The 21,449-nt window shown below is 41.5% G+C and overlaps 1 protein-coding gene across 1 annotated transcript; it reads left to right on the top strand.

The window, feature by feature from the left end:
* Positions 1 to 629: 629 nt before the first annotated feature.
* On the top strand, positions 630 to 17,967 carry clrn1 (clarin 1). The gene is made up of 3 exons (XM_070906508.1): positions 630 to 882; positions 15,825 to 16,004; positions 17,702 to 17,967. Exons 1-3 carry the CDS (start codon positions 630 to 632, stop codon positions 17,965 to 17,967), a joined length of 699 nt encoding a protein of 232 aa, XP_070762609.1.
* The last annotated feature ends 3,482 nt before the right edge of the window (positions 17,968 to 21,449 follow it).

The following is a 21,449-nucleotide window of genomic DNA, read 5'->3' as shown; positions in this document are numbered from 1 at the left end:
CCGCGTCACTGTGACGTGTAGGTTGCTCATCTTGTGGGGACATAAACCTGTTTACACAGTGACGTTGCGGGCACTCGTCATAACACAAGTACTCATAACGTGAATCATTACATGTTAGGCTGAAGACTTGGTTTAGGTTTAGGTTGTGGTTCTGGTTGTGGTTCTGGTCAGATGAATGTACGTCAATGTAATGTCCACTGAAGTGATAGAAACATGACTGTGTGTGTGTGTGTGTGTGCGTGGGGGGGGGGGGCTCCAGTCATAAATGTCCAGTAAACTGCTGTGTGTGTGTGACAGATGAAGCTTCCTGTACACGCACACACACAGCAGTTTACTGGACATTTATGACTGGAGGCCCCCCCCAGCTGAAATCTGACCCCTTGTTGCCATGGTGACCTGAACACCAAACAGCGCTCGGACTCAGGACGTGTGGTTCAGGTTCTGTTGGACTTTAATCTACAGCTGTTCGAGTTGAATCTGTCGGATAATTCATATAATCTCTCTATATTCTGTGTTTGGAGGTGGAGGCTGTGGTGGGGTTCTGGGGGGATGATTCCCTCTTCTGGTCCCCCTCCCCTCCCGGCTCCAGCAGCCTGAGTCCCAGCTTCCCTTCCTCCGTCCCTCCCGCCATGCCTAGCAGACAGAAGCAGCTCATCTTCTCCATCTCCGGACTCTTCGGCTTCTCCTGCGCCCTGACGGCCGCGGTGGCCACCGGCCTGCCGTTCTGGCTCAACGGGACCGTGCTGTGCCGGACCGGGGCCGAGCTGGTCAACGCCACCGGAGCCGAACTGGACAAGTTCCTGGGAGACGTGAGCTACGGACTTTTCCACGGACAGAGGGTGAAGCAGTGCGGACTGGGAGGGAGACCGTCCCGGTTCTCATGTAAGGGTTTGTTAGACTGTTCTGCTGTCAGATCTGTTATTACACAGGTAGGAGTGACGTAACCAGAGGCGCAGGTAACATTCGGAGCTCCTCTTTATTGTGCTCCGGATCCCGAACCAGCAGGTGAGCTCACCTGCTTATTAATGATTCAAAGCTTCTCACAGAAGATCCGTGAATAATTGAAACAGATGTTTGAGCGTCTCTGCAGCGGATTAAACATGATGTATTACTTCATATGTGCTGGAGGTACTTGTACTTTACTGAGTATTTCCATGTTATACTTCTACTGCACTGCATTTATATGGTAACTTCAGTTACTTTACACATTCAGATTATTAATTCAAAATATGGTCAACTAATAAATGATGATGACATGATGACGACATGATGACAACATGATATGATGACGACATGATGACAGCATGATGACAACATGATATGATGACAGCATGATGACAACATGATGACAGCTTGATGATGATATGATGATGACAACATGAGGACAGCATGACAACATGATGACAGCATGATGACGACATGATGATGACAACATGATGATAGTGTCGTCAATTTCTTCTTCATTCCCCAGATGTAGACGATGATTTGATGATGGAAGGAAACTCCGCTGATACTGACTTTTCACATAATATTCTTTATTTGCATCAAAGATCAGGATCAACAGGCATGCGCATCTTGACCTGTACAGCACCCGTAGCCGAATCAGTACTGCTGCCCTGAACACTGTTCAAGCTCGTCTTTTATACCTTTAAGCATACATGGGATTCTACTACAAAACATGAGTCTGTAAAGTTCTGTTTCCTGTCGAGGGGTCAGGAAAAGAGACCTCTCAGAATGACCTTTCACATACCAAAGAAGACCACTAAACAACAATACATCTTATCTTTATGGGACCCCAACATCTGCTAGTTGTGTTCCTGGAACGCATCTTATCTTTATGGGACCCCAACGTCTGCTAGTTGTTTACCTGGAACATTGCATACATGGCAACTTTGTACTGCATATCATTTTCTGAAAAGACTATTTTTATGATTAGTATCAAATAATACACATCATATTCCCCCCTCGGGACTTTTTAAGTCCCGCAATACATAAAAAATAAAGAAATCATACTTGCAATTAGTCACATAAGTGTCATCTAATGATACACAGAATACTCATGAAATCCCTTCCATCCATGCTTGTTACAGCATAGCCTCAGTAATATATGAAATTTGTAGTGTAATAAATTTTGAAATTTGGTATATTTGCGGAGTATGAGAGCGAAAAACCTGTCTGGCAGCTATCTTTCTTTTAATTTCCATCAAACAATCGAGACAGGAAAACTCTCTCATGGTCCCTCTGCCCAAGGCAACCACCGATCAGGCACTCCAAGCTAATTAAGAAATAAGGGTTCTAAAAATACTGTAAGAGCAGGATGTTAAGCAAATACGTATAGGAATACTCAGAAAGAAATTAAAAATGTCCAAAGTCAGGCTGGTCGACCCATCGCACCTTCCAGTGGACCTTTCCCTACCTAACATTACTATCCCTAACCACCGAAACAAAACAAAAAACTGAGATTCACAACATAACAGAAACATTCTACTCAAAACAATTAAAATGAATAAACCCCAAAAACATTTTCTTTTCCTCAGTCTTATACCCCATGTTATACACACTTGATTATCACTCATGTAATTATATAAAAGTCAAAAAACATCTTTAATTGAACAAGATCATTGTTGTCTAACCTAATTGTTCTACTTCAATGTCCCCTGTACTGATGTATATAAGGACATATAATGTAGCTATCACTAACACAGGTTACGAATTAATAAACAAAACTCAATAACGTATGAATATAAAAAACTATACTAACATACTAAACAATTTAATGTAGTCCCCATAGTGTTCTGAATAAGATTGATCAATTTTATTGTTACAGTATCCTTGTTCAGGGTCCCCTTGTCCATTTTCAATGTCCATGTGTGAGTGTTTGAGTCCATGGAGACTGTGGGGATCCCTGGACAAGCTGCCACCTTCACATTGCTCTCCCCATTATTGTCCTGGGAAAAGAGAAAACACCAGCCAATATCTTTGCAAAAACATCAGATGCAGTATAGTAATTTGCAATTAATTCACCGTTTTCATATTTTCACAATATTTGGTTCATGATCCTATTGTCAAAATGATGGCGTATTTATGAAATGTATAATAGAATGTAGAGAAATTTTACCAATTTCACAATTCAATTTTCTATTTCCCCCCTTTACCATTCAAATCCAAGTTGGAATGGAAACTAATCCATCCCAAGTAATCTCACTATCTATAACTCCAATGATAAAACACAATACAGAATACACCAACCAAAGAAAATCAAATAAAAACTGATATGTCAGCACTAATGATAAAAATCCTAAAATAATCATAAAAATAAATGTCGCTATGACTACTCCAAAGTTAAACTGGATATTGATCCACTATGTCGTCTGTCACTATTTCCTCCTCATCCTCACCTAAGTTATCTCTTCGTAGCAGTGGCATCTGGGCATTATCTGCCGGCATTACCACTCCTACCCATCTCAGTATCATAGCCTTTGCGAAAGTCAACAACAACGTACAAAAACAAAACATCACACACAGTGACAAAACAAGAGCCACCAGTATTTGAACCAATATAGCTCCCATTGGTCCTAATTTATCTTGCATCCAAGCATTAGCTGACCATCCAGCTCCTCCTGATGCACCAAACGCATCTCTAATGTGCTTTAACGCATCTATGACACTAGTTATGTTGTCAGAGCTGTCAGGAATCAAAGTGTAACAGGCATCCCCTGTTAAGTTTAAAGCCACACATAGGCCACCTTGTTTGGCCAAAATATAATCAAGAGCCATGTCATGCTTCAGCAACGTTAATCTATGACTTCTTTGAGTATTTGACAGGTAGTCAAACCCTCTTATAGTCTCATTTGCAAAACCTTGTAGGGTGTAGGTAATATTATCAATATGATCAGCCAAGAATGTTACCCCATACCATGGCAACAAACCTATACCCCATTTCTCAGCTAAACTTATCCTCCAATGATAAGACTCCAGATTATGAAACTGTGCCAAATCTCTCTTCCTCCTATTTCCAGAAACATCATTAGGTTGGTCCCCATCAGGACCCTGTCCCTTTTGGACAGAGAAAACTTCATAGGGAAGTTTCAACATGGCCATATAACAACATCCAGTCCACCCATATGGTAGAAATATATACGCTTTATCACCACAAATCCACCAAATATCCTTAAAATTTCCAATAGTCACATTAACTGGCAAAGTTTGATTTTGTACACTTAGCGTTCTATTTAATCGATGGTGAGGTGCATGAAAAGTTACTGTATATATCTCATTAACTACTGCTTGATCACGAAATCCAAATTGCATCCCATACTTATCACACTCTGATATCCCCACAAACATTCCAACCCCGTTATGGGTATCGTTTGAACAAAAACAAGTCATGGCCTTGACAGGTGTCACTTCCATTGCTTCAGGGACTGCTGTCATAATATTTTCATGCTGATCGAGCAAATTCACATAAGGTAGATCATTCAACCAAGAACAATTACGTCGAGGTTTAAACAGATTCCTTGACAAAGCCATCAGAGGATCTGCTGATGCTCGTTGCTTATAAAGCAACCATGATAATGCATTACTTTGACAAACCATATTCAACGGTTCTGGTACCGTCTCTAAAATTGCAGGCCATGTGCCTGGAGCTGGAACTTTCACTATACATGGACAATTCATGTTAGTAGCTAATCTTACAGAATGAGTCAATTGCTGAAACCATAAGTTCCTACTTGCCCATGGGTCTGATATTTGCAACCTTGAAGAATCAAATCCAAATGCTTTCCATTTAACTTCACGCTTCTGTATTGCATGATAACTTTCAGTCATGTCTTCTGGTGACCAATCAGAATCTAAATCATCATTGTCTATTTCTGCCATAGTTATCTGAACTGTTTCAGATAACTTTGTATCATTCTTTTCAACAGTTATTTCATGATTTCCAAATTCCTTACTAATATTACTCCAATTTACATTCAACTCTAACATGGGTTTCTGAACCACATTTATCAATGTCTTCAATGTCTCAGATGTCATAGATGTTTTTGATGTCATAACCGTTGCCAGTGTCACGTTCTGAATTTTTGTAGACATTGGAGATATGATAGTCATTTCACTTATAAAGGTATCTGTTTTCATAGTCTTTGACGGAAGAGTTGATGTTATGGTTGTCTGTTCTTTTGTGTTATCAATCTCTTTACTCTTATCTATCACCACTAAAGTCACAATATGAGTTTTGCAGGCTATCTCTGATGTCGCACTCTGAGCTTGTGGGTCATAGTAAGAACATTTATAGTCACCTTGATCATCCAACTGAGACCCTCGTAGATAAATACTACAGTCTCCTTCGACCTTCAACCTTCTTCGATCATTAATTAACACATATCTTCCAATTGGTGACTTTGCTGATAAATCAATGACTCTTGCGTGGGGATTTTCCCACTGTACTCGATATTTCCCTTGTCCACTATTTTCTCCTGTACACTGACAGGGGAGCTGAACTGACTTTCTTAAGGCCACCTCAACTCTAGTCCTCGTAACGTTTCGGTTTGACCCTGCTCCGCACAGGCCTTGGACTTTTCGGCCTGGCTGGGTCTGTATATTTTCCAGGTGAGGTATTGTAGCCCTCTGGAATCTCTGACGAGCCACTCTGCAGGGCAGTAAGCCCTGTTGTTTCTGGGACATGTTGCAAAACAATGTCACCAAATCTTCTTTCCTGCTCGTTGACTGATAAGTCATCTCTGGCATCATTAGGAGTGTAATCAACACCAACATGACTGTCCACAACATTGTCAATTTCTCCATCCGGATTTTGACCTTGGAGGTCCTCATGAACCTCTGCTTCTCCTGGCTCTCTTGAGCCATCAACATCCTTTGGTGCTTTAACACAATGCGATAAATGATACCAAGTCGGAGACCCTTTAACCTGCACTGCAGTTCCAGTACTGCGAACAACTTCAAATGGTCCTTGGCGGCGTTCGTTAAACCACTTCCTTCTAAACACCTTCACGAACACCTTGTCTCCGGGCTGCACTGTGTTCCTCTTTTGCTCATCTAGCCTCTTTTGCACCTCCTCCTGCTTTTGCCTGTCAGAAACATATGTGGATATTTTCTTATGTAAAGCAGCCATATACTGAACATACATTCGCATTTCGTCTTCCAAGAGGGCCAAACTTGGACCTTTTCCACTGGTGCGTAAACAAGGCGTTGGCATTCGTCGACCTGTGGCCAACTCATGGGGTGTCATGTGCAAATCACGGAGCTCACTCGAACGGCAAGCCATTAATGCCAATGGAAGCGCCGCTACCCAATTTAGACCCGTGTGTTGGCATATCTTAACAATGCGATTTTTCAACACACCATTCATTTTTTCACAAGCCCCTTGGCTTTGCGGATGGTAAACAGCTCCTAGGCGCTGTTTAATTCCCAATTTCTGTAGAATCAATTTTACCGTTTTATCCACGAACTCTTTACCATTATCTGAGGATATACGATCTGGAAGTCCCCATCTACTTATAACCTCACGACACAGGAACTTAGCAACAGACTGAGCATCCTTCCGCTTGGTAGGACAAGCCTCAGGCCATCGTGAAAATCTATCCACTACAACAAGCATGTATCTTTTGCCTTCAATTGGTTTTATCATGTCAACAAAATCCACAACCAACTCACGCATGGGACCTGTCGGAGTTGGAATGTGACCAGGAGGGACTGTCAAACCTCTCCGAACATTATTTTTTAAACAGATAGTGCATCTGCCTATGACATAATCAATTTGTTCAAGCAAATAAGGTGCCCAAAAACCATACTCTTTCGTTATCTTTCTCCTTACTTCCCCCCTTGAGACATGAGCTAGCCCATGTGCTTCTTGAATCATCAAACCTAGTAGGTCTGGTGATGCTACCATCAATCCTTCATGATTTCGCCACAGACCAGTGGAATCTTGAGTGGCTCCTCGATCTTGCCACAATTGTTTATCTATCCTAGAGGCAGCTTCCTGCATTGAAACCACATCTCTGAGTGTAATTTTATCTTCCAAGTCCACCTCATGAGTGACCAAAAAGATCTTGCCCATTTTATCTGCTCCTGTGACTGCTTTTGCAGCCTCATCTGCTGCTTTATTACCAAGTGTGACCCTTGACGTGTCTTTTTTATGCGCAGCACACTTAGCTATTGCTATTTCTTTAGGTTTCATCATAGCATGCAACAACTTCATTATCTGAGCATGATGCTGTATAGGAGAACCATCTGTTTTCTTAAATCCTCGATTTCTCCACACTGCTCCAAACAAGTGACACACATTATGTGCATAAGCAGAATCTGTATATATTGTCACCCGTTTTCCTTCTGCCAACAAACATGCTTCTGTCAGCCCCACTAGCTCAGCAAGTTGTGCCGATGCAGGCTGTGGTATTACTTCTGCTTTCTCAACAACAAATTCAGTTCCTTGTGCTTTCACTACTGCATAGCCAGCACTCAATGTGTCTCCTACTCGATAGCAGGACCCATCAGTCCAATACTCCAGATCTGCCTCTTGCAATGGAAGAGCTTGCAAATCTGACCTGAGTCTTGAGTATTTCTCAGCTTCTAGAACACAATCGTGTGGCTCCCCATCCTCTGGAGTTGGCAAATTTTCAGCTGGATTTACTGTGGCACATCTTGCCAGGGTAACATCTTCTTGTTCCAAGAGTCTATGATAGTCTCTGAGCCTTGGCATGGTCAATGTATATTTGCCATAATTTAAAAGATTTCTGAGACTGTGGTGGGTAAGAATTGTCACAGGATAACCCATAGTCACAGCTGACGCTTTCTCATACATCAAATGAACTCCCACCATTGCTCTGTAGCACAGTGGTAACCCCAACTCTGCTTCTGAATAAGCAGTGGAGTAATAAGAAATGGGCTGAGGACTTGTCCCCGTACCCGTTGGCTGACAGAGAACTGCACATGCATATCTACCCCCAGTGGATGTAGACACATACAACAAAAAGTTTTTAGAATAATCTGGCAATGCTAGTGCTGGTGCCTTCTGCAACCTTTGCTTCAAGGTCTCAAATGCCACAAAACCCTCCTGGGTCCAGGTCAGGTTACAATGAAGTTGGGTATTTCCAGTAGCTTTGATCATGGCCCTCAAAGGCCCTGTTAGACTGGCATAATCCTCTACCCATGCTGAAGAATAACCAGCAATGCCAAGAAATGTCATCATCTCTCTGACTGTCCTAGGCTTTGGAGCCCTTTGGATGGCCTCCAAATGTTTGTCAGAGATGCTTCTACATCCTTGTGTTATGGTTTGACCCAAATAAACCACTTTCTCCTGGCAATATTGCAGCTTCTTCTGGGAGGCCTTGTGTCCCTTTTCTGCCAATATCTGCAACAACTTAACTGAGTCCTCCTGACATGTTTCTTTATCCGGCGAACAGATGATAATGTCATCAACATACTGAACAACAGTACTATTTTGCAAGATCTGATCTATCCCTGCCAAATCATCTTTCAACACTTTGTTGAAAATGTGAGGACTATGTTTGAATCCTTGTGGCAATCTCTTGTACTCATAAAACTGTCCCTTATATGTAAACCCAAACAAACCTCGACTTTCTGCACTCAGTGGAACACTAAAAAATGCTCCACACAGATCTAACACTGTGAAATGTGTAGCGTCTGGGGGAATTTGAGCTAACAAGGTATGTGGATCCGGCACATCTGCTGGGAAATCAGCAACCACTTCATTTACTGCTCTTAAGTCATGTACCATGCGATAGGATTCATCTGGCTTCTTTACCGGTAATAAAGGTGTGTTGCTCTGAGGATTTGAAGTTATCGTCAAAACGTCTGCTTGCAACAGTCCTTCAATTTGTGCTCCAATCCCTTCAATTGCCTCCTCTTTCAGTGGGTATTGGTTTTTCCAAGGTGGTTTGGTTCCTGGTCGAAGTTCAACTTTCACTGGTTGGGCTGACTTCACAAGTCCAATATCAGTACTGTGCTTTGACCACAAACATTCTGGAACTTGTCGCAGCATCTCCTCTCTCATACCATCTGAGTCTGATTTTGCACTGAAGATTGACTCATGTGTCATCTGTACCGTCTGTGGTTGCCCTTGTCCTTGAGCTGAGATCATAATCTTTATAAATCGCTGATCTTCACTTCTCCAGATAGCAAGATTTTCCTTTATCGGTTTAAAAATGGCTTTCTCCGCATCTGCCATCATTGTCCCCATATGTTTTTGTTCATATCCTTCAGCCACTCTCAAAGACACATGTGGAACACTTTTCTTGATATTATGCTCTTTGTCAAGATAATCATTACTGCTTATCTTCATTGCTGCTCCTTGTGGTCCCAAAATTATACAACCCGAAACGAGCTGCACTTGTTCTGGTTGTTGACTTAACCACTCTGCTGGATTTGATTCAGCAGCATTCTTAAAATACTTAAGCGTGCAATGTAGTGGACACTCAGGAAGTCTTGCATCAGGCATGTTTGCTATGATGAATTTTTCCCACAACTTGACCGGCTCCAGTAGTTCTGGACTAAGATTTCCAATCCAATAGGCTTCAGAAGCCTCAGTCTCTGTTGTCATCAATAACTGGTCATAGGTTTCATTTGGCATTTCCACCAGACAGCCGTCTGGTGTGCATCGTATCGTACACTTTAATCTGCACAAAGCATCTCTTCCCAAGAGTGCAATTGGCGTATGTTCTGACACCAATATAGGTATTGTGATCTTCTGATTTTTACAGCGGAGCTCAATTGGTTTTGTAAGAGGAACCAGCTGTTTCACACCCTCAAACCCGATTGTCCGTATCAATTGACCAGACATGGGGAGATGCATAGCGTCTTCAGGTCGAATACAGGTGAAAGCAGCTCCACTATCTGCCATCATTTCTAATGGTTGATCATTTACTTTCACCTTTACGATTGGATCTTGCTCCGGCCCTGACACTACCAGCTGACACCTCCCTTGCGAGTTTTCTGGGCACCCCTAGAATTCTGGTTCCAGACCCCTATAAGGGTTTACCGGTCCCCTGGGTAGGCGTGGTTGTCCTCTGAATCCTCCTCTAAATCCTCCTCTGTAGCCTCCTCTGAAGCCTCCTCTGAGGCCTCCTATTGACCTGTAGCATTCACGAGCAAAGTGGTCCATCTGTCCACAATTATAACATCCTTCAGTCGACTGTTGGAAATTAGGATTAAAATATCCTCCTCTTCCTCTTCCTTGATTTCCTTGTCCTCTTCCTCTCCACAATTGTGACTGGCCAAAACCTGGTTGTGAAAAGGGAGCGACGGGAGTCACAAATGATGACTGTGGTGGTTGAAATTGGATCTGTCCTGGCTGAGTTTGTGGTGGTTGATTTGGCTGGGACTGACTCTGCATAACCACGGCTTGGTTTTTGTCCTTCTTTTTGTTATCTACCAATTGTATTTGATTAAGTTTTCTGAGAGTCTCCTGGTCCTGTTCTTTCTGGTCTTGCTCCTTTTTCCGATATAGCTCCACTTGGTGTGCTATATGATCTGTGTAGACACCTCTTGTCATGCTTCCAAGTCCAACCACCTCGGCCAGTTTACTCCTCACTGGCAGGGGCAGCCCTTTCTGTAGCTTAACTCGCAAGATTGATTGCTCCATCCGATTCAAATCCGGGTCATTCCCTGTTATATTTCTCCAAACTTGATGAACCCTTGACACGTAAGCCCTCGGGTTTTCTTGTGGACCCAATGGCTCAATGAGAATATTGTCAGGATGTACATTTGTTGGGAACATGTCTCTCAATGCTCTCCAAAATTGACCTCTACTTGCAGCAAACAACTCCGGATCGTTTACTGCAGTCCCCATATATCGATCAAGTCCTGCATTTTGCAGAATCTCTTGCATAGTTGGGATCCCAAGGAGACTGGCCAGAAGTCTCTTAATGTCTCCCATGGCAGGCTGTGTCCCCACCAAAACTTCTTCCAGCTTAGCGATCCAAGGATGTGCTCCATCTTGAAGAGTAGGTAATTTTCCAAGAATGTCAGACATATCTGTATTTTGCCAGGGCTTATACTCCAGATTCCTACCTCGGATGACCACTGGACACATCTTATCCAAATCCCTTTCCTTCCTTGGGCGGAGTGCATATTTTGAGTCTGCTTTTTGAACTATTCTCTTTCGCAATTCTCTTCCCGTTGCCCGCAGGTCCTGTATCTGCTTCTTCAATACCTGTCTGCGCTCTGTGCTGACAGATTCTTCAAGGTCCAGTTGACACCTGCCCAGAGTGTTCTCAACCTCTCTTAAGACCTGTTGTCTCTCGTCTTCTTTCCCAGTACTGGATGCTGTAGGGAAAAGAAATGACGGACCCTCATCCTCCAAGTCTTCATCACTAGCTCCATCTTCACTCTTATCCGTGTCACTTTCCTCTGGACTCCTGACTGATCTACATCCTCTTTCCTCTGCTTTAGTCAACATCTTTTTGACTGCTTGACTGTATCCCCCAATGGCCTCATCCGAGTCATTCTGACTCTCATCTCCCAACTCCATCCTTTTGAACCTCAGTCCACTCAAACCTCTCCGGTGTGTCTTCTTCTTCTTGGATTTGGAGGTCGGATACATTTCTATGGTTGTTTTGGCTTTTCCCGTTTCGATTATTCGCTCATCTTCATCTTTGATGTGGTAATTGCCCTCCTGGCTGATCACTGGGAGCTGAGGATACACATCAGTGAGCTGCACCTTTTCCTCATAAGGTGGGGGCTTCTTTACTGAGGTAGTATGTGAGAAGGGAGCATTGACCTTTGCCATTAACTTTTCTGTTTCCTTCACATTTTTCCCTATCTCTTCTTCCGTTCTTTCTCTCCTTTCCTTTGCGGCTTTTACTACTCTCTGTCCCTCACTCTCAAATAACTGCAAAATGCCAAGCTCGGTCTGTCTCTTATCCTTACGTTTTTGTCCCTTCTTACCTTTCTTTTGCCCTACTTTATAATTAGCCACCAGCACTTGCATTGTTTTAATCACATCTGGGTTAAGAGTGCCTTCCACTGGCCAGGGTTGAGCAATGTCCAGCCAACGCTTGCTCCATTTTTTCGACATTTTTGAAACACCTTTGACAAGAGGATTATTCTTCTGTACTACATCAACAGGGGTAATTGCTTTCATATTTTTAGTATCCATCTTTGACATTGTGATGGCTTCCCTGTACTCTCGTATTATATCAAAAACAAATTAAAAGTATATTTATGAAGTACCTTATTATCACAAACAATCCAGAAAAACTACTGAATTTGCCAACCTCAAAGGAATCTAAAGGTTTAGTGGTCCAAAAACAAAATCTTAAATTGCCAAATTATTTCAACACTTAATCTTAACTCAAATCAAACAAGATCATGCTCAGACAATGAAATCCTCTTCTGCAGCTCTCAACTGCATTTGAATCAAATCAACCAACAAATAAGTAATTAAATCAATACTACTCCACTGTTAGATTAAATGCATCAGTTGATCAGTCCGTTGCCAAGCCTCCAAGTGTAATATATAATATCCCCTATATGTATTTTATGAACCCCAAACTAAATACCAATAATTGAAAAGAAAAGTTGTGTGACTATTTTGAAATAATATTAGTTATAAGTGAGTGTATATGTATGTAGGTGACTACAGATATTTGTTAAAAGAGTTTCTCTTTAAACATTTTTAACTTAATTAATGTATCACAGTTAATTATATTCATACATACTTTTATCAATTTATGAATTTAATGAATAAGTATTTTAATATAATTTCAATCTGGCGTGACCTCCAATTCTCTGTTCCTTTTCTCTGCCTCTTGAAAGTAACAAAGACTTCCAATTTACACTGACTGCCGGGGAGCGAACATCCGGCCCAACTCTCCTCAAGAAAAATTAACTCAGTGTATGAAGCACAAAGACAGAGACGAGGTACACCCAAAAGCCAGAACCATATTTTCCCAATCAACAGCCGAAATACAGAATTTATCCTTTAACCATCCAATCTTCTCCTCTACTTTCTGCGCAATCCACCAACAACAGAAGAACACATTTTAATACTCTTTATCAGGAGATTTTCTTTCCTGTTTTAACTTCTCAAATTATTGTCTAGTGTTTATGCAAACAAACTGTCCCTGCCGGTCTTCAGACCTAGCAAAGGCTCATATCTCATTATTATTATTATTATTCTTATAAAATGTCCCAAATAGGCTCATTATATTATCGAACTATTAATGTCCCTGAATGGGCTCATTGTCTTATATAATTATAAATGTCCTCCTTTTTGGGCTCATGTTTTTATCACATTTATAAAGTCCCTTCGAAAAGAGCTCATTGGTTTTTTTTTTTTTTTTTTTTTTTAACACTGTGTCAACAAAAATTTCTTGCCTTATGAATTATTAATCTCCTGCAGCCAATCACAATCTATATGTCTATTCAATCACACCTACTACATATATATCAAGTACACATTACAAAAAACATTCCACAGCCTCACACACACACTGCCATACCACACACAACATACACACACAGAGGCAGACTGTCCAGCAGCAAAAATCCTCCAGCACACACACATGAGCTCTCAAACACACCCCCAGCGCTTGAACTTATTCCCTTATGTTTTCCTCATCTCTCTTTTCACTTTTCTTAATCTTTATCTTCTCTTATTTTCTATCTTCACTTTATCTTTTAACCATTTTTCTTTTAACCATTTCTCTAACTAACTATTTCTCTGTTAACCTGTTCTCTAACTAACTATTTCTCTTTTAACTATTTTTCTCTTAACCATTTATCTTTTAACTATTTCTCTAACTAACTATCTCTCTTTTAACCATTTCACTCTTAACCATTTATCTTTTAACCAATTATCTAACTAACTATCCTGGGCCCAGGATCCTTGATTTACTATTTTTACCATTACCATTTTGACTATTCAAAGCTAACTTTCACACAATGTCTAAATTTACACATGTCTAACTGTTAAAGAAGAATACTGGCCTTGTACTTCATTAATCTGACTGCATGGTTATTTTAGCACACTTTTATTGTTACTAATATAGCTATTCCTTTAAACATTATTCCTTTTTCTTCTATCGTTTATTTCTCTTTTCACTTATTTCTATCTTTTATTTCTCTTTTCACTTATTTCTATCTTTTATTTCTCTTTTCACTTATTTCTATCTTTTACATCCTTAGTATTACATTAATTTAGACGGAGTCTCACTTCCACCCTCAACACACCACTACATCAACACAGATTCTTCTTATTAGTGCAACCAACAGTTCTAACCAAACGAACCAGCCTCACCTGATATCTTGATGCGGTAGTTCGTGGGTTAAGCTGTCAATTCGGATGCAGCAGATCCTGTTCGTGACGCCAAGTAATGTCGTCAATTTCTTCTTCATTCCCCAGATGTAGACGATGATTTGATGATGGAAGGAAACTCCGCTGATACTGACTTTTCACATAATATTCTTTATTTGCATCAAAGATCAGGATCAACAGGCATGCGCATCTTGACCTGTACAGCACCCGTAGCCGAATCAGTACTGCTGCCCTGAACACTGTTCAAGCTCGTCTTTTATACCTTTAAGCATACATGGGATTCTACTACAAAACATGAGTCTGTAAAGTTCTGTTTCCTGTCGAGGGGTCAGGAAAAGAGACCTCTCAGAATGACCTTTCACATACCAAAGAAGACCACTAAACAACAATACATCTTATCTTTATGGGACCCCAACATCTGCTAGTTGTGTTCCTGGAACGCATCTTATCTTTATGGGACCCCAACGTCTGCTAGTTGTTTACCTGGAACATTGCATACATGGCAACTTTGTACTGCATATCATTTTCTGAAAAGACTATTTTTATGATTAGTATCAAATAATACACATCAATAGCATGATGACAGCATGATGACAACATGATGACGACATGATGACAGCATGATGACAGCATGACAACATGATGACAACATGATGACAGCATGACGACATGATGACAACATGATGATGACATGATGGCAGCATGATGACATGATGACAGCATGATGATGACATGATGACAGCATGATGACGACATGATGACGACATGATGACAACATGATGACAGCATGATGACGTTATTTTCTTATTGATCTCTCTGAGTTTCCTGTTGTTTTTGTTCTATAATAATAATAATAACAATAATAATAATAATGATAATAATAATAATGTACATTTGAGTTTTCTGAAACACCCTCAGATTTTCTTTGTGATGAAACCCGTCAGAGGCCTGTGGAGGTTTGAGGCCGGACCAGTACAGAGTGCTGACTGGTCCCAGTTAATGAGAGCAGCCGTCCTTCACTAACGAGGTTTCTGCCTGACTGGATCAGAACTGATTGTACAAGTTCTGATGAAAACAAAGCCTCTCTGTTCCTGACTGAAGCGCCAACGTATGAGAGCTGCATGACAACTGCTTCATCAGTAACACACACACACACACACACACACACACACACACACAGAGCCTTGTGTCGTGTGAAGCAGCCTCTACATTATCTTCCTCCTGTCCTCAGCAGCAGGTTTCCTCTCCTGTCTGTCGAGGTAACTGAACATGAAGAAACTCAGCGTGACCTTCAGGGGCTCCGTAAACTCCAGCTGTCAGATAAATGTAGTGCAGTAGAAGTATAAAGCAACATAACATGGAAATACTCAAGTAAAGTACAAGTACCTCGAATGCACCTGGGAGGGTCTATGATGATGAGCCATGATGTCTTTGCTTGCTAAAGTGACGATGTGACTTCACATCCATGAATTATATCCAGGAAGTTCTTTTTAAATCCACTCACCTTAAAGTCTTGATCTGTTTTCTCTCCCAGTCTTCCCAGACCTGCTGAGCGCCATCCCAGCAGGCCTCCATGTCACCGTCATCTTCTTCTGTGGTGTTGTGATCCTCTTCTCCTCAGTGGCCACCGGCTTCTTCTTCTTCAACGCCTTCGGCAGACCGTACGAGACGCTGCAAGGCCCCATGGGACTTTACCTGTGGACCTTTATCTGCTGTGAGGAACACATCATCATTACATCATCTGTCACTGATAACACAACATGCTGCTGCACTTACACAAAAGAGAGCCAGTATTACTACCACTGCTACTATAATACTACTTGTAGTACGAGCAGTATGAGTAGAAGGGTTACCCTCATATGGAGGTTTACTCTTGAGCTTGGGATCACTATTGATCTATCAGTCAGTTTTTGGACTGTGGGAGGAAGCCGGAGCACCTGGAGGACAGGTTCTGGTTTGGTAGGCACCCCCTCTGACTCTTCATCAGCGCCATCATCAGGTCAACATGTTAATGTGTCCAATACTTTGGTTTATGACCAAATACCTGCAGAACAGATGACGTTCATCAGCCTCAGCTGGACTCTGTGTTTACTGCTAATTAGCTAATGTTAGCATGCTAACACACTAAACTAAGAAGGTGAACATGGTGAACATTATACCTGCTAAACATCAGCATGTTAGCATTATCATTGTGAGCATGTTAGCATGGTAGCATGGTGATGTTAACAACTTGCTCAACTTAGCACCACTGTGTCTACGCACAGCCTCACAGAGCTGCTAGAATGGCTGTAGACTTGGTTTGGACTTGGTCTTGACTCGAAACTGCTCTGACTTGGACTTGTCTCGGACTTGACTTCAGTGCTGTTGGCCACAGTCCTTCAACCATTGTGACACTGATTTTACGACGTGCACCTTTAGTTCAGTCTGAACAGATTGACTTTAAATGATGAGAAATTACCTTTATTCAAGTTACTGTACGTCCGTGAAAAGGTATTTAGAGTACAAACAAGTACATCTCCTCTCTTCTGGAGTGTGTTATTGGTTGAAGGAGCACAATAAGTAGATTAGAAAGGATGCTGCAGGACTGCCTGTGACTGTCAAGAAAGGGATGTTGTGTAAAGACTAAAAAGGTAAAAGACTTCCTTGTAGAATATAGCATCAGCTGACCCAGTGTATTTTGGGATATCAACCAGCCCCCCTGGGACCCTAAACAGGATCAGCAGATGCAGGAAATGGAGCGCTGCCTCCAAATTGGTTGGAAGTGAGTTTAGATGATTAAAGATGCAGACAAATGGTTAGTGTGTCACCTGATGATAGCTGCAATTACAGAAACAGAGACCGAGGCAGGAGAGGGGCAGGGGGGCAACCTGAAACAGCTGCCAGTGTTTACTCAGAAACAACAATCCTTCACTGCGGTTTGATTTCATTTAATCTCCCTCTGCTTGTTGGTGTACGCTTCACAGAGACTACCTGTCAATCAAACGCTGTGGGTGGCGACAGTTAATGAGGAAGAAGCTGAGAATGACACATAAGGCTGCAGGTGTTAAAGAGAAGTTTAGTACAGAAAGAAAAGGCCTCTGTGGGTCTTCAAACAGTTTCTGAAGACAGGAACTGAATCTGCTGAATCTGAATGCAGCTCAGGAGAGTTTGAGATGTCCTGCCTCACAGCGACAGTTGGACGAGTCGTCGTTCACCTGCAAATCGTAGTGAATGAGAAGGCTCGTAAATCTGAATGAGGGAGTTCAGGTCGGTGGGGGCCGTGCTGGTGGCGACTCTGTAGGAAAGCATTAGTTAATGTGAGCAGCAACAGGAAGCCAGTGGAGAGAAGGGCACTGAAGTAGACTGTGTCTGCAGTAACATGGCCTCTAAAGTGTCTGAAGTAGTGACGGTGACGTCCTGTTTGTCCTGCAGGTCTGTGCAGCTGCCTGGTGATGATCCTGTTTGCGGCAGAGGTGAAGTTCCATCATCTGTCAGAGCGGATTGCCAACTTCAACGAGGTGAATTTCGTCTTTCAGACGTACAGTGAGCGCTACGACCAATCCTTCTGGCTCTTCTTCCTTGTCTTCCTCCTCCACGGACTCAACATCCTGCTGATCCGACTGGCAGGAATCCAGTTTCCCTTCCGGGAAACCAAAGAGTCAGACCTGAGCGGGGGAGCGGCTGATCTCATGTACTGAGGAGACCTGAAGCACCTATGAGACCGAAGCCTTTAAAGGACAAAAGACTGAGAAGTGATGACCTCATCCACACAGCGGCCATTTGGAGATGCATTACAACATTTATCCCTTTCTGTCTGAAAAACAGAAACTGTAGTTCTGAAAGGATTCGTCTATAGAGCTGCAACTAACAAGTATTTTCTATTCTATTCTGCAGATTATTTTCTTGATTAATCAATTAAAGGTGTAGTCTATAAAAAATGTGTCTCATTTTGTCCGACCAACAGTCCAAAGAGACTCAGTTTACTGTGAAAGAAGAAAACCAGAAAATATTCACGTTCAGCATTCGATAAACTCTAGATTAGTCAGTGAATCAATCAGTATATTTATACATTATATTAACATCATCTGGTTCCAGCTTCTCCAATTTGAAGATGTATTGATCGTCTGTTTATTTATCACATTACACTTGATCACATTGAGCTGATGGATATTTGTCATTCATTTGACTTTAACTAATTAATGAAAAGCTTCAAGCATTTTATAAACTCTTATTTAGCACATTCTGTACTGTAAGTTCTGTATATTGTAGTCTATGTTTTGTATATGAAAGTGTTTGTTAGGTGGCAGAACATGAAGTATGCTGGTCTGGTCATGTATATGTCATGTGGGACGGACGTTAGATAAACATATTCTCATCTCTTCGACTGTCGGAAGCATTTATTCTGAACTGGAACATTCAAATGATTTTAGATTCAGCCGAGTGAACAGTGTTTGGTTTCAATGTCTGTCAAGATAAAGAAAAGTAATAAGTTTATTCATATAATTAAAGTTCAAAAGCACGCTGTCTTCACAATCTGTGTGTGGGTGACCTCCTGGTTTAATGAGCTCCTGTTTCTCTGTGAGCCTATGTTTGGTGATATCACATTGTCTCCATTAAAACAGCTGAATCAGCTGTTAGCAGCTCCTGTCTGCAGTGTCCTTTTAGACGGACAGACAACTATCAGTGATCACTGAGACACTGAAGGAAACTTAAAAACAGGAGGATTCTCAGGCAGGTTCTGCAGCATCTTTCTTCTCTGATGCCTGAGTGGCTTTCTGGAGGTTTATTCTGATGGATATCAGAGATGAAGATCTCTGGAAGTGGACGTCACTCTGCATGATTGAACATGAGTTTCATGTCAATGTGTTCAGATCTGAGTTATGACTCTGAGAAGGAGTGCAATTTTTGACTCTAATTCACCTCCTGCAGTATCTTTGAATCCCCTTCAGCTCTCCAGTGCCCTCCTGATGAGGCTTTAGATTTTCTCTGTTGTCTATTACAGACCAGGTCCTGTCACTTCACCAGGGTTAAAATGACAAGGAGCACAGTGAACGTTTCCTCCCCCACCTCCTCCTGTAATGTTCATCCTGTAATGTTCATCCTGTCTGATGGAGCTTTAGTGCCTTTTGAAGAAAGAAACGGCATCAGGCAGGTAAAGTAACAAATAGCACAAATAACAGCCAAAGGTCGAAAGTCAGTATAAACGATATAAATTCAAACATTGCACAGGATTTCTTCCTCACCCCGAATGTTATCACAATGTTACAGCAATACTGTAGTTTCATTTATACATCACCATAACTACTACTAACACAGTCCTGGATCAGGACCACACCCCAGAACCTGGACATTTTGGTCACTTGTCAGTCAATAACATAAAATAAATAAATGATCTGTCCTGGTTCACCCTCTGCTCCTGATTTATCTGTCTTGGTTCGCTCTCGGCTCCTAGTTTATCTGTCCTGGTTCACTCTCAGCTCCTGGTTTATCTGCTGAACATAGAGCAGCATTTAGCAGCTACAGAGCCAGATGTTTCCCTCAGGAGGTGGTGGAGACCAGAAACGGAGCTAACAGAGAGAGAAGACTGGACTTCATGGATCATGTTGCTCTGTAACTTCTGGATGTGGAAAGAAGCAGCTGTTTGATCACAAGTTCAATAGCTTAAAAGTGACGATGTGTTAATGTTGAGTTCACAATCTGTTTCTGCTGAAAACACAAACATCAGTTAGTGCAGCTTTAAGGATCATAAAATCAACGATCTGTTGGGTGAGGCGGTTGCTTGGACCGAGACTCTGTCCCTCATTATAACGGAGCTGTATGTGGTCTTGAATCATGGACCTTGAAGGAGGAGGACGGGACAGTCTGACGAGGCCTTTCTTCATCTCGTCCCCTGCGGTGACACTGACACTGTCAGTCCGTCTCATCAGGAGCTTTGGACCTGGACGTGTTGACAGAACTGAGTGAATCAAACAATCCGGTCTGACGAGGACCTGGATCCTCCTGTGAAGAACCCGACCACGACGTCCTGCAGGGGGTCAGTATTGTGTTGTTTCCGTCAGGTGTTTAATCGTGGTGTCATGTTCAATAGGACGGCCAATTAAAGGCCAGGATTTCATCCGGATACTGGCAGACCAAGACTGAGCTGGACCGCCTTCAGGCTGTGCCCTGAGATAAACATCTTCCATGTCCGTTGGTGGAGTCCTCCTCACATCAGACCCTGTTTGTATTTGGGATCAGGTTTCTCAGTATGTCACAAAAAATATATCAGTCAATTTACACTCAAAATATGATGTTTCACTTGTAAAGATAAAACTGAGGTCAGTGCGGATAAATATTGATCATATTAATGTAATTAAAAACATACATGGAAATCTAAATTTTTATTGAAATACATGAATCAAAACACGTCACATTTGAGTTCAGAATTCAATGTGTGAGAAAAAAACAAAGTGTTCTAAAATCTCATGTTTTTATATTAAAGCTGACTCTTGAAGTTGTATTGATAAAGGTATACATTGTTCTTGCACTGTAGGATTGACGTATTCAAGTAATTAATAATGTACTGTCTGAATATTATTAAAAATGCATGTGATATATGACATGATAATGAAACTATGAATCCTGTTTTCGTATCACATAAATTTAGTTTAGATTTGATTAGAGGACAGATTGATTTTTGCCTTTAAGACCTAACTCAGGGCAATAAAAACACCCTGTGTCCAAGGTGCTCAGCATTAATTGTGTGTGTGTGTGTGTGTGTGTTGAATAAAAAGCGTCCTGTCACTGAGGTGAAGTGTCACTCTGATCGGCTGCAGGTAAGAACTCACATCACATCCTCAACTCGGTTTCCCTTTATTTTTAGAACCAGTTTGGACTTTAAATGAACTCAAACTCTAAAATCTGATTTCACATCATCTTGCTCCGACAGCTAAGTTGACTGCTACACTTCTCTCTCTCCTCATCAGAGAACAAATATCTCTTTTCCTCCTTTCACTATGCTAAGCATAAACATAAAGTTCAAATTAAATGCCTCACTAATGGTTTATTTATTCTTTGAAATGTATATGTATGCTTAAGAACCTTTGTCAGGAACAGGTGACTCTGTGGAACAATCTTGAGGATTTTAACTTAAAGTTAATGTTAATGTTTGGAGTAAAATATCTTTACTTATTGTATAAAA

Source organism: Enoplosus armatus, chromosome 5, assembly GCF_043641665.1.
Source record: "Enoplosus armatus isolate fEnoArm2 chromosome 5, fEnoArm2.hap1, whole genome shotgun sequence".
NCBI lineage: Eukaryota > Metazoa > Chordata > Actinopteri > Centrarchiformes > Enoplosidae > Enoplosus > Enoplosus armatus.
The sequence above is the reverse complement of the archived record's forward strand: the minus strand, read 5'-3'. Positions and strand labels throughout refer to the sequence as shown.

Excerpts from the sequence above, each read along its gene's own strand:
- clrn1 (XM_070906508.1), top strand. The coding sequence starts at position 630 with ATGCCTAGCAGACAGAAGCAGCTCATCTTCTCCATCTCCGGACTCTTC. Across the intron at positions 883-15,824 it reads GAGACCGTCCCGGTTCTCAT|TCTTCCCAGACCTGCTGAGC; the intron begins GTAAGGGTTTGT and ends TTTCTCTCCCAG. Across the intron at positions 16,005-17,701 it reads CCTGTGGACCTTTATCTGCT|GTCTGTGCAGCTGCCTGGTG; the intron begins GTGAGGAACACA and ends TTTGTCCTGCAG.